The sequence below is a fragment of the Sorghum bicolor genome, chromosome 9 (assembly GCF_000003195.3).
Source record: "Sorghum bicolor cultivar BTx623 chromosome 9, Sorghum_bicolor_NCBIv3, whole genome shotgun sequence".
Lineage (NCBI taxonomy): Eukaryota > Viridiplantae > Streptophyta > Magnoliopsida > Poales > Poaceae > Sorghum > Sorghum bicolor.
In genome coordinates this window covers 56,796,322-56,809,893 of record NC_012878.2, presented here as the reverse complement: position 1 = coordinate 56,809,893, position 13,572 = coordinate 56,796,322, and the positions used below count along the sequence as shown (strand labels likewise).

Below are 13,572 nucleotides of genomic sequence, written 5' to 3'. Positions count from 1 at the left end.
ATTGTCTAATCATAGACTAACTAGAGTTAAAAGATTCGTCTCACGATTTACAGTCAAACTGTGTGATTAGTTTTTGTTTTTATCTATATTTAATGTTTCATGCATATGCCAAAAGATTCGATATGACAGAAAATCTTGAAAACTTTTTCGGATTTCGGGGTGAACTAAACAAGGCTCAACTCCAGAGAATCTCGTTTTTTTTTGACATGAGAGAATCTCGTTATTGGCGTGGGAAAACAAACCAGGGGCTTGTTTAGTTCATCCCGAAATCCAAAAAGTTTTCAAGATTCCTTGTCATATCGAATCTTGCGGCACATACATGAAGCATTAAATATAGATGAAAATAAAAACTAATCACACAGTTTGACTATAAATCACGAGACGAATCTTTTGACTCTAGTTAGTTTATAATTAGATAATATTTACCACAAACAAACGAAATTGCTACATTTCCGAAAATTTTTTAGTTTTCGGAACTAAACAAGGCCCAGTTTGCGTGCCGTGATGAGTCGTCACCATGATCACTGGTGGTTGTGGTTCGTTCGAAGTTTTTTTAAAAAAAGATCACTTGACAATGGAACGTGATTGGTTCATTTGACTAGACTCGTCGACTCCCCATCGAGTGGTAACAAGGCATCCAAAATTTTTTTGGAGTTTGAGTAACGCCTTGTTTAGTTCCTAGAAAATTTTACAAAACTTTTCACATTCCCCGTCACATCGAATCTTTAAACATATGTATGGAGTATTAAATATAAACGAAAATAAAAACTAATTGTACAGTTTGGTCGAAATTGACGAGACGAATCTTTTAAGCCTAGTTAGTCTATAATTAAACAATATTTGTCAAATACAAACGAAAGTGCTACAGTGTCAATTTCCTAAAATTTTTCGGAACTAAACAAGGCCTAAACACTTCTTCTCTACTTGTACATGTGCGAAGATTTTTTTTTGCCCGTGGTTGCGTGTTAGTGACGAATTTTATGTTTCTAAACATTTTAACCTTTAAAACACATTACACAATTAGTAATCTAATATATTTATTTAGTATCATAAATATCAGTATTTTTATCAATTTGGTCACACATAACCGCCTAATATGAAAAAAAAATACAGAATTGCATTTTTTTTGCAAAGAGAGTATAATATCTTTTTCACATTGACTCTAGTTTCCTTTTCAAAGAGAGCTATAAGTTTTTTACGCCTGGCTATGAGTATTTTAGTTCACCCTACATGTGAATTTTCTATTTTCATCGCTACTCCATTTTTGAACTTCTGCGTACTTTTGATGTTTATATTTTCGAGAGTAAATGTGTTATGGTCGGTAAGATTATCATTGTAGGCAGCGTGGCTAATCCCAGCATGCGGACAGGTCATGGCTGGGAGTCCTAATTCTAGGCACACATGCATGCGCTGTGTCTACAGAGTCGGTTCGCAAAAAGAGTTATAGTCTAAGTTAAGTTAGATTGGTTGGTTAGGAGTTATTTTAGGAGTCCAGAACTTGTGGAGTCAGATAGCCATATTATTGGCAGGTCTTGTAATGCCTATAAAGACTAACCATATGGAATAATAGAGGGTCGGCCTGCTGATTGAGATATTCTTATCTCCATTGGGCGAGCTCCAGTTTCTCGTCCCCTCCGTGTGCCGCAAATAGTAGATCACGGCTTCAGCTCACCGCAAACCCCCACGCCAACACTCACCCATCTCTTCTCCCTACTTCCTCCGCAGCAAGGCCAGGTGCCGTAACAGAATGTGCCTATGTAGCGAGTGCACTAGCGATAGCGAAACATGAGATGGCGAGCGACACGCTCACACGCCTCTCAACGACTGCATTTAGCAAGGAGAGGAGTAAGGAGAGTAGCATAGAAATGATCGTGGATAGACATCATGTGCGACGAAAATAAAGAAATAGAGATTTCATCCAAGAACAAGAAGTTCTCATTTTAGAATATAATGCTTAAAATTTAGCTGCAGAATCCCTATATGTTTTGCTAAAATTTAGCTTATACTAAAATATTATGAGAAAAATGTTTTTCTTTTCTTTTTGCGAGACAACAACACTATTCATTTGCTGAAAAGTACTGCTGAAGTAGTGCAACAGAATAATAGCTATTATATATACGTGTATCATGGTATATCTATTACTCTTTTCAATTGTTATTATTATGATTTCCTCTTTGTCTCCATTCTCTGATTTTTATATGGTCAAAAAGATATGTTATTTGTTTGTTTGCTACCAGCCGTCATTTATGTCTGGAGGTCTTTTTTAGTTATTGTTATTTTGGTCACCAAAAACCAAAAACTTTTTAAGATTCTCCGTCACATCAAATCTTATGGCGCATGTATGGAGTTTGTCTGTAAATCGTAAGACGAATCTTTTAAGCTTTACTCTATAACTAAATAATATTTATTAAATAAAAACAAAAATGTTACAGTAGCTAAATCTAAAAAAATTTCACGACTAAACAAGGCCTACATGTGGTGTTGGAGAGGGCCGTTGGACCAGCTAGCCACTGACGGACTGACCTGACCACTGGATTAACTAGATGATACCCCGCGCGTTGCTGCGGAAATTTGTAGTGAAATCATTTTATTATTTTTATCAGACTCATCTATGTGTCAGAATGCATTTTACGAAGTTGATGTGATAATTTGGATAAGTTTTTAAGTAGCACTGGATAAACGAAATAAATAGTAAAATGTCATAAACTTCAAATTACTATTTCGTAAATATGTGTTCATAAAGCCATGTGCAAACAAATCTTTCATGGTACATCTTTGAGGAGATCTATTTTCTTCTATGTATGGTCAGCACTCTGTTATAATTTCACATTGTTTGTATGTGTGTATGCCATACGAAATTTCTTCATTCACTGCTAATAATAATGATATGAGTAAATCAAATCAACTGCTTCCATGTTTTTTTGATCAATTTTAACAAACGAAGACCAAGGGAAGTATAAGAGGTTGTTGACACCAGGTGGGATCTCACCATGTCGCTTCATATCACTGACGTGATGAATCCACATAGGTAAACTGTAAAGAGGAGAAGATAAATAACGTGCACGGTAATAACCATAAAGAGAAAGGATGTATATGTTGCGAACGTAGAAACAACGACACATTCTTGCAGATGGATTGACGGCCATATGCCAATCACTCCAGCAACTCATTTGAGTGATCATCCTAAAGCGATTTGATCCACTAAATCTACACACCTCAGCTGGTTGCCGGCAAAAATCAAAAGCAAGAAGGAAAAAATCGTCAACACATGAAAGCACGTAAATATATCCGTAAAGAGTAAACAATGAATATCTAAAATAGGAACACAAGAATCAAAACAAAAGGATAGATCAAAAGAGGATAAACAAAAGGATAGATAAAAAGAGGACTGAGATGATAAAAAAACATTGCAGCCAACCAGCCACAGCTTGGCTGTGTATATGGGTTTGCCGTGACCTATTGTTGGGCTTTTTATATAGGAAGCCAGCAAAATAGAATCCAAACAAATAATGCATTGATGGGGAAGGAAAAGGAAACGATCTAGTAGTTGATTAATGAAGGCAGTTTAGAGATTTAGTGGAGATTGGCATATGTGGGGGAAATGGATTTCGTTTCAGATTTTTAGTGGAGATCGTCTTGGGGGAAATGGATAGTCAGAGTGCAGTAGAAACTCTTGGTAACTGACCAAGGGTGACGTGGCTGCATGAGAATGCAGGAAAATATGGTAGTGGGGATCTCCTATTTAGGCATAGAGGATTAATCGTTGGCTACTTGATGGTGTGGACTGGCGCCCAAGTTGTGGCAGTGGGCAGTAGGACTTGAAACTGGAAAAATGCAATGCTTTTCTTGCCGTTTTCCTCCTTCAAAGCTGGAAAGCTCGCCGGCTGCCGGTCCGCATTAATTCTGGAGCATTGTCCTCTTGTCGAGTGCCGTCTCAGAATGGATTATTTTGAAAAATCCTGCGTCCGTAGATTCAGGACACGGGAGGCGTTGTCACACCTTTGGTGTCAACAGTTGCGTCGCAGTTCAATACTCGTACCATAGCGGACATGGCAAGTTGGCGATGGCGACAATCCAAAGCCCTTGGGCCTAGTTGAGGAATGAGGATGTTGAATGAACCGGGCCTAGTTGAAGAAGAGTGAAGAATTTTGTCCCCAGCCAGGAGGTCTGGGCTCAATATCAGGCCCATCTGGCTTGCTCTCGATACTGGCCCAACATTTCCAAAAGTGAGCACTATACTACGTGAGAATAGGCCCGACATACCTAAACGGGCCAGATGCAATACAGTCCAAAATCAAGGCTGCACAACAGTGTGCCTCTCTCTCTCTCTCTCTCTCTCTCTCTCTCTCTCTCTGCAGTCTGCACGTAAGAGTACACAACAGAACAGACTGAGTCCCCTCAAAAAAAAAAAAAAAAAACAGAACAGAATGAGGCCTCGTGGCACGGGCTCCCCGTGACAGCCTGACTCGGCACGTGGAACGAGCCAGAGCGTAACTACGCTTCAAGGGAACAAAAGGTTAAGGCCTTGTTTACTTCCTAAATTTTTTGCAAAATTGCTACAGTATCTCTTTCGTTTGTATGTGATAAATATTGTCCAATCATAGACTAACTAGGCTCAAAAGATTCGTCTCGTCAATTTCGACCAAACTGTGTAATTAGTTTTTATTTTTATCTATATTTAATACTCCACGCATACGTCTAAAGATTCGATGTGATGGAGAATCTGAAAAATTTTACAAAAATTTTGGAAACTAAACAAGGCCTAAAAGCTGCTCGTACGCTTGGGAAGCTACCATGGGCCACTGCCACGGATCGATCGCCCATCAAACGGCTAGGAAGAAGCGAAGCCAGTTTTCAAATTTTGAACGCGGACCGGAGGTGGTGGAGCAGCGGTTGGATGGGGACCAGGCAGGGTCCAGGGAGCGAGCGACCCCACGGCCGGTCGGCCCGCCGCGGGCTCCCGGGCTCCGTCCTCCTCGACGGTGACCACCCACCACCACCAGAGTCCCCAACCGCACGCGTACCAGCAAGGCAAACGGTGCGAGCAAACCGTCCGGGTCGCGCGGTGCTCCTTCACATCCGGCTCTTTCGGAGTGCATTTCTGGGCACCGCCGCCGCAGCTACGCAGCTGGTCGTGTCGGTGGACCATTCTACTCATATACTCGTATATACACTGTCACTTTGCTATTACTGTGTTTTCCACTTTTCCAGTACGATATGCAACCGTGACAATTTCCAAAAAGAAGAAGAAGATAAATGCAACCGTGACGTTTCCAGCGACACGATTTGGGTTCAAATATTTGGATGGGTTCAAGTTCAAGTGTATGAGATTGTAATAAAAATAATATTCACCACATTCAAGCAAAGGGGGAGAACGAGGCGTATTCTCAAAATCGTACAGCCCAAAGTCTTAAAATCTTATAATCCACCTCACGCTAGATAATACCACATACTATGGATATTCAGATGTCGCCTTATTATGCAAAGTAAGTACTATGCTATTTTTTTTTGCAAACAATAGTTTTCACCTACAATTTAACATGGTTAAGGCAATTTGGAACTCAAGGATATCCTGTTTTGAACGATCAGGAGCTCAAGGATATCTTGAGACAAGATCAGTGAAGTATGTTAAATTAGGGTTGAGAGGATATAGTAATAATAGAAAAATGGAAATTAACAGTCCAATTTATTGTAGCATCATTGATCAAGTTGTAATTGTTTTGAATTTATTCTAATTTAATTTTATCGAGCTTTGAGCACTTTATGTAAAAGAATTAACACAAATTAAGTTTATAAAAATTCACAAACATTAGAACATCTAACAAGATTTACTAGATACACCTTGGAATATAGAAATATATCTGATATTGTAGATGTCAATATAGTCTTCTATAAACTTGACCAAAGTTTTGACGCAGGACAAAATAAAAACTACTTACAATTTTAAAAAAGTGAGCATACTTATGTTCTCTAACGCAAGATGAAGACTACGGTCATACAGGTTATGATATGTAATTTGCACTAATTGTTTCAATATAATGATACATAAATCTCTCGGTTATTTGAGAGAAGACATTCAAAATTGTCATAGTACTATATTTTGACAAAATTTTATTGATTTTACCAGCTTAGAGCTTGATGGTTGGATTCTTCTAGCAATGTATTCTTACTGTATATATTTTAGGACAAAGTTTGTCCAAACTTGACAGCTAATTCGGTGCTCCACGTGATGACGATTTTTAGGTCGTTACAAACACATCTTCAAACTAAATTCAGGAAATCAAATTTACAGAAACTTTACCAAAGAGGCCAATCCCTCCCTAACATAGAGATAGATCAGCTGGCAGCCCATCACGCCGGCACGCCAGACGCCACGCTCATTTCTTCTCCACGAAGCCTTTCAAAACCCAAATCACGCCTCCAAACAGCATCGCTTCCCTGCACATCTCCACCAGGCCACAGCTCGAGCCCAACGACCGACGCCTAGACGCGGCTGGGCGGTCGGTCTCACCTCGTCTCCCCTCCGCGCCTCCCTTCTTCCTGCTCCGCGTCTCGATCTCTCCCCTCCCCCGCCGCGTTGCTCGACCCGCTCAGATCTCGCCCACCCTGCGCTGCGGCCATGGATAACTTGATCACCCTCGTCAACAAGCTGCAGAGGGCATGCACGGCTCTCGGAGACCACGGAGAGGAGAGCGCCCTCCCGACGCTCTGGGATTCGCTGCCGGCCATCGCCGTCGTTGGAGGACAGGTGCCCGTCTTCCCTTCCCTGGCACGCTTTTTTTGTGTTGGTTCTGGTCGGATCTGGTGCTGTCGACCCAGTTGCTTCGTGGGTGTGGATCTCGCGGGTTGCTGGTGGAACCGCGAGGGTTAGTTGTCGATGCGGCTTGGCTTTGCTTGGATCTGCAATCACTCGCAGTGCAGGAAGCTAGATTTGGGTCGCTTACATGTTTGAATCTGGAGCAGTTTTGATGCGCCCAACTGCCCGCGTGATTGCTTAATTGCTGAGTTTTCGACTTCCAAAGGGTTGGGAAGCTAGTCATTAATGAGATCAAGTAGGGATGCGATTATGTTCATGTGATGTTTCCGTGATGAAAATCGTAGTTCGATGCTATTCCTCAAACTGATTCGTGCTTTCATGACGTTTGGATTTCTACATGCATAATTCAAATAATGCCGCAGTTTGACGTTTGAATTTTGTTGACAGAGCTCTGGTAAATCCTCTGTGTTGGAGAGCGTGGTTGGGAAGGATTTCCTACCGAGGGGTTCAGGTACTGTTGTAGTAAGAAGTATTTGCTGTGAAGTCCAGTGCTATCTTTTAGTTTATTAGGTGTTCTGATATGTTAGTATTTTGGTTGGAATGGTATCTGCAGGCATTGTAACCCGGCGGCCGCTGGTGCTGCAGCTCCACAGAATTGATGGCGACAGGGAATATGCTGAGTTTATGCACCTTCCGAGAAAGAGATTTACAGATTTTGGTAATTCATCTGCTCCTTTTTCCTTTGGTGTTGCATGATTCATGACTGATGGGATATGATTATATCCAATTGTATTGACACTTATGGTTGAGGACTGCTCTATAGTTGAATTTTGTAATGCTCATTGGAATTTCCTTTTTTGATATTATATTATATAATAATCATGCTATCATATTAGCTTCTGGTTTGCTGTATTTTTTCCTTAAACATGAACAAAAACTCGCACTTGTTTTGTGGGAAATGGTCTTCAATGCTAAACCAGACTTATTTTTATAAACTGTAAGTTCAGTTTATCCAAGTGGTACTTGGTATATAATTATAGTTGTATTGTTGCAGCTGCTGTGAGGAAGGAGATAGCTGATGAAACTGACAGAGAAACAGGACGTTCAAAGCAAATATCGACTGTCCCTATCCATTTAAGCATATTTTCTCCACATGGTACGATGCAAACACTAGCAGGGTATATTGTTACTGTAGCATTATCACATCTCAACTGTTCGCTTTCTAGAGATTGTTTGTTGTAAAGGGTTTATGGTTTTCGTTTAGCTTGTCGAGTCTGTCATAAGTTGGACAGCTATAACGTATTTGGATCGTGTTATGTGGTTTATCTGATATAGTTCCATGCCCCTTATTTTTTTTGTTGTGTCTGAAAATTTTACATTCTTGCAGTTGTGAATCTTACTCTTATTGATCTTCCTGGGCTTACTAAAGTAGCAGTTGGTAAGTGATTATCAATTATTTTTTTGTTGTTCTTTATTTAGATGTTCTTGTCTTAATTTGCAATTGTCTTTACTTTTGGCAGAGGGCCAACCGGAAAGTATTGTTCAGGACATTGAAAACATGGTTCGCTCATATATTGAAAAGGTATGGTTAACTGCAACTGCCTTCATTTTATATGTTGGCATTTCATTGCTGACCATGCTTAATTTAACTGGGTAAGATGGCCATTTGTGCTTATCATTCCACACTGGCAATCACTTCTTCACCCTTTATCTAGATTTGCATGCTTTTCTTCCTAGTCATATTATAGCATCTTTGAGCTATTGACTTATGTTCTATGTATTGCAAAAATTTATATAACTAGCATTTTTTTGTTTGCTTTTCTCAGCCAAATTGTATCATTCTGGCTGTTTCCCCAGCCAATCAGGACCTTGCTACTTCTGATGCAATCAAGATTTCACGGGAAGTTGATCCCAAAGGTATGCCTCTTTTGTCAGTTCAAGGAAAGATTATATACAATGTGGTTAGCAGCACATACTTTCTTATACTAGTCAATGTCCGCACACAACACACTTCGGTTAATTTATCAAAAATAGGAAAATTAGTTTTAAAACCAGGAAGCATACATAAAATGGAAACAGTGCCGCAAACACTGTCGAATTGTTCCTAATGCCTATTGAGTATAAGGTTCTATTTTAGGAAGGTAATCAAAATCACATTTCATCCATAGGATTCCATTTATGGTTGGCTTTGATCCTCCATATCTTCCTAAACCATGCTCATCATATATACAGTATAAGACTATACATGTCTTTAACGATTATTGTTATATATGCTTTAACTTTTGGCATGCCAGGATCCTTCACAATGATATATTATCCTGAGTTATATTGATATGATGAAAATTGCTATGGGCTGACAGTCTTGTGATTTTCATACACCAATGTCGATTTGTCCATCTCTGTTGAAAGTTAATTTACAGTACTTGGACAATTGCTGCTATTGTTCTCAAGTTAATTTTGTTGATGAAAGATTTACTTTTACTGCATTCGTGTAATTTTGGTACATTGTTTATCTTAAGTCATGTACATGTTTTATATAAGTGGACGGTTGTTGATTCAGGTGAAAGGACCTTTGGTGTGCTTACAAAAATTGATCTGATGGACAAGGGTACCGATGCTGTTGATGTAAGTCTGTATGATTTTAAAGCATTTGCTAGATACTTAATAGCTTACTGTAGCATTAGCTTACTAGAAAAGTCTTTGCTTAGATGTTCCTTAACTTCATTGGTAATCTTTAGACCAACCAAGCAACTAACTGTTGTCGATGTTTGTTTTCTATAATCTGTACTGTATTTTGCCTTAGCAACAAATCTCTAGGTTGGGCTCATAGTTCTAAATAAACATAAAGAGAACATAAGGATCAAATATATGGGGCATCAATTGTATCAACAAAGGTTATCTGAATAATTGCTTCAATTTGATTTTGTATTAAATTTTTTCCCTGCAGATACTGGAAGGAAGAGCTTACCGTCTCCAAACACCGTGGGTTGGTGTTGTTAATCGATCCCAACAAGATATCAACAAGAATGTGGACATGATTGCTGCTAGGCGTAGAGAGCGAGAGTATTTTGCAACTACACCAGAATATAAGCACATGGCTTCTAGGATGGGATCTGAATATTTAGGAAAGATGCTTTCAAAGGTATGCCTTATCTCTTCAATGTAGATGCAGGTAATGCCAGTTTGACTCTTTGACTAACCTTTGGTGTTTATGCAGCATCTGGAACAAGTGATCAAATCAAGGATCCCAGGGCTCCAATCTCTTATAACAAAGACAATTGCAGAGCTGGAAACTGAACTTAATCGACTTGGAAAACCCATTGCTAATGATGCTGGGGTAAGACAGCCCACAATTTTGCTACTAGCAGTTCAATGTTGTGTGCATATTGTTTTTCATACGGTCCTCATCAGCGTTTATTTGGCGGTGTTATCTGCTAGCATAACTAAATATGCCCTTCAATTCCTGCGTATTTCTATTGATCAACCTGCTCAATGACTTGATTCTCTTACAAGTAATATTTGACTTGTGATGCGTCCCCTTTCTCGAACTAGCCGTGTGTGGTTGATACTTGTTTTTTTGGTACTAGCATGTATAATTATATTCTGTCATAGTATCAGGGTTTGCCATGTCTCACTCTCACCTGCCTTTCCCTGAATAAATTCTACATGCAGCGTAGTGTTACTACTAACCTTCAATTAGTTGACCACATTTTATTGGTAAATGCAGGGGAAGCTGTACACAATCATGGAAATATGTCGTATGTTTGACAGTATCTACAAAGAGCATCTGGATGGAGTGTATGTTCCAAACAATATTTTTCATAGTCACTTTCTCAGAGTTTTATTTGCCATGCCTACACCTTTGTAGATCATGATTCGATGACCTTTTTAGATTCCTGTAAATATCCTCAAACCATAGTAACATTTATCCTATTTTTAGTCAGTTTTGTCACAGTATAACTTGTACCATGAAAGGGCTCACAAAGCTAGGAATCTCAATAAACAGAAACTAATCCTATAGATCTTTTGAAAATTTGAGCAGGGGGAGACACGACCCCTGGTGTAAAAATTAAACGCTATTCAGGGGCTCATACATTTTTGTTGCTTGTCAACGAATCATTCGTGTTGACCCTCTTTATTTTTAGTCACATTGTAATATTGAAAGTACTGATGTCTTGTCCAGAAGAACCTTGTAAAGAGTGTTAAATGAATAACAAAACCATTTTTCTGCTATTCTGTGCAATTTCTAATGGGTTCAACTTGTAGCAGAGGTATGCATGTGGCTTGTTTTATGAATTTTAACCCAGTGTTTTCTGCTGTCCAGGCGTCCTGGTGGAGAGAAAGTTTACCATGTCTTCGACAATCAATTTCCTGTTGCTATTAAACGATTGCAATTTGATAAACAACTCTCTATGGAAAATGTGAGGAAGCTTATAACAGAAGCTGATGGATACCAGCCTCACTTGATAGCTCCAGAACAAGGATATCGACGCCTTATAGAATCTTGTCTTATTAGTATCAGAGGTCCTGCTGAGGCAGCTGTTGATGCGGTATGCCAATTATACCTATGAACATGCCCCTTCAAAATTCATCATGATCTCCAAGACCTTAATTTTTTTTGTCACTTGGAACTGTGCCAGAACTTTCGATGTTGCTGCGCTGCTGAATCAGCTGGGCCTATTACTTGATAGTTTTGCCCATTATTTCAAGCAGTTTATTAAGCCGGCACATTCTGTTATCCTGTATGATTTTGTTGGGTTGTGGGGTGTTGCTGCGTGCATTTATATTTATTTTATACTGAGGTGCCAATACATTTGAGAATAAAGAAGGGCTGTTGTGTTATTAGGCTGAATTTACCCTCACAACATATCAAACAATTTGCTGAACTATGCATTCATTAAATAGGTGCATTTCACTCATAGATGAGCACTGATTAGTCATATATGACATGTTATACACCAAATGAGGATTTTGTGGAGATCATTCTTTGCATGAATATGCACTATGACCTCAGCTAGCCTCTTTTAAAACGTTATGTTCATTCATGGATCAAACATTGGACCAAATTATTGGCATGAGACCCTTGATTTGTAATCATAGAGCAAAGTTATATTGCATGGTTTCTTCGTCATTATTATTAATTACTTGGCATTTGTGTACTCTATCCATGTAGTTGCTTATTATGTATTGGCATGTCACATTGGCAGGTCCATGCAATTCTGAAGGACCTTGTCCGCAAGGCTATCAATGAAACACATGTAAGTTTTCCGCTTTCATACTACCATGCAAATCCCTCCCCCCACACCCCACCCGACAAACTGTCGACTCACCTAATCTGTTTGATTACCTTTCTGCAGGAGCTGAAGCAGTTTCCCACCCTTCGTGTGGAAGTAGGCAATGCGGCTTTTGAGTCATTGGATAGAATGAGGGATGAAAGCAAGAAAAATACATTAAAGCTAGTTGACATGGAATGCAGCTACTTGACAGTAGATTTCTTCAGGAAGCTTCCTCAGGATGTTGAGAAGGGTGGAAATCCAAGCCACTCTATTTTTGATAGATATAATGACTCTTATCTTAGACGAATTGGTAAGACCTATATGATTTCTGTATTTTTGCTCAATAGTCTATTATGTAGCTATTTACTGCTTAACTTCTCACTGTACTAAACATTCAACAGGACAAACTGTTCTGTCATATGTTAATATGGTGTGTTCGACCTTGAGGAACTCCATCCCAAAATCTATCGTTTATTGCCAAGTGCGAGAGGCCAAGCGCTCGCTGCTCGATCACTTCTTCACTGAACTGGGAGCAAGAGAGGTGAGATTTGTCATCATTTGGAAGGAATTCTTGGTCATGTTTTTGCATTACCATACTATCATAATTTCATTATATTGCAGTGTTCACCTATTTGTTCATTCAACATATTGTAGCTTCCTTGTTGGTCCTTGCTTGTGTGCTTATAGTCTTCACCACATCCAATATTTAAATATTTCAATGCTGCAAGCACCGGAAGCCGTCAACCCATTGTTGAAGGAAATGCCTAATGAGGTCTAATGGAACTGTCATATCTTATAATTCTACCATTTGTTATGCAGATGAAGCAACTTTCCAAACTTCTCGATGAAGACCCAGCAGTCATGGAACGGAGAACAAACCTTGCAAAGAGGCTGGAGCTGTACCGGAGTGCCCAATCAGAAATCGATGCAGTTGCGTGGTCCAAATAGTCCTGATGGCCAAGATATCTGTTCTTACATGTTCTTTACCCCTTGTCTGGCGATTCTCTCTCCTATTCTGGGGCATATATAGCTGATTTTTCCTGTTCTAGGTCAGGTCATTTTATAGATCACCGCAGCTGTACGGTGTCTTTTGGTTGTGCTTTTGTTCCTTGTGCTTGAGGATCTAGGGGACACCTGGCTGCTGTACTCTTGTATCACGAACAAGTTCATATATTGTGTTTTTGTTACCATGCATTCTTTTGTTCCATCGATGTGCAGCTACATGAAAGCATGTTTCTTTGTCACGCTGTTCAAAATCTTGCTAAAAGTTTCTCCCATTAAAACACTAACAGCTTGGTTGTTCTTTTGTTTCTTGTGTTTAACGACCTTCTAGACGGGGCAGTAATTGTAAGTGATGGGTGATGCTGCGGAATCTGACCAACATTAAAGCCGCAGCTACTGCATGGCATATATGGCGAATCGTGCTGCCCCGCCTGATTGTTTGGAATGTGCAGGAAGCTAGGAACCTCTGTCAACTCCAGTCCGCCAGGTCTCCAGCAAACGATTTTTGTGCAGGATGTATATTAGATTAACCATCTA

At 39.6% G+C, this 13,572-nt stretch overlaps 1 protein-coding gene across 1 annotated transcript; it reads left to right on the top strand.

Moving 5' to 3' along the window:
- LOC8063568 (dynamin-related protein 5A) lies at positions 6,386 to 13,261 on the top strand. The gene is made up of 16 exons (XM_002441446.2): positions 6,386 to 6,748; positions 7,205 to 7,268; positions 7,371 to 7,475; positions 7,812 to 7,913; positions 8,145 to 8,195; positions 8,278 to 8,339; positions 8,584 to 8,674; positions 9,318 to 9,382; positions 9,705 to 9,899; positions 9,975 to 10,094; positions 10,485 to 10,555; positions 11,082 to 11,307; positions 11,965 to 12,015; positions 12,115 to 12,343; positions 12,435 to 12,574; positions 12,853 to 13,261. Exons 1-16 carry the CDS (start codon positions 6,620 to 6,622, stop codon positions 12,979 to 12,981), a joined length of 1,830 nt encoding a protein of 609 aa, XP_002441491.1. The 5' UTR covers positions 6,386 to 6,619; the 3' UTR covers positions 12,982 to 13,261.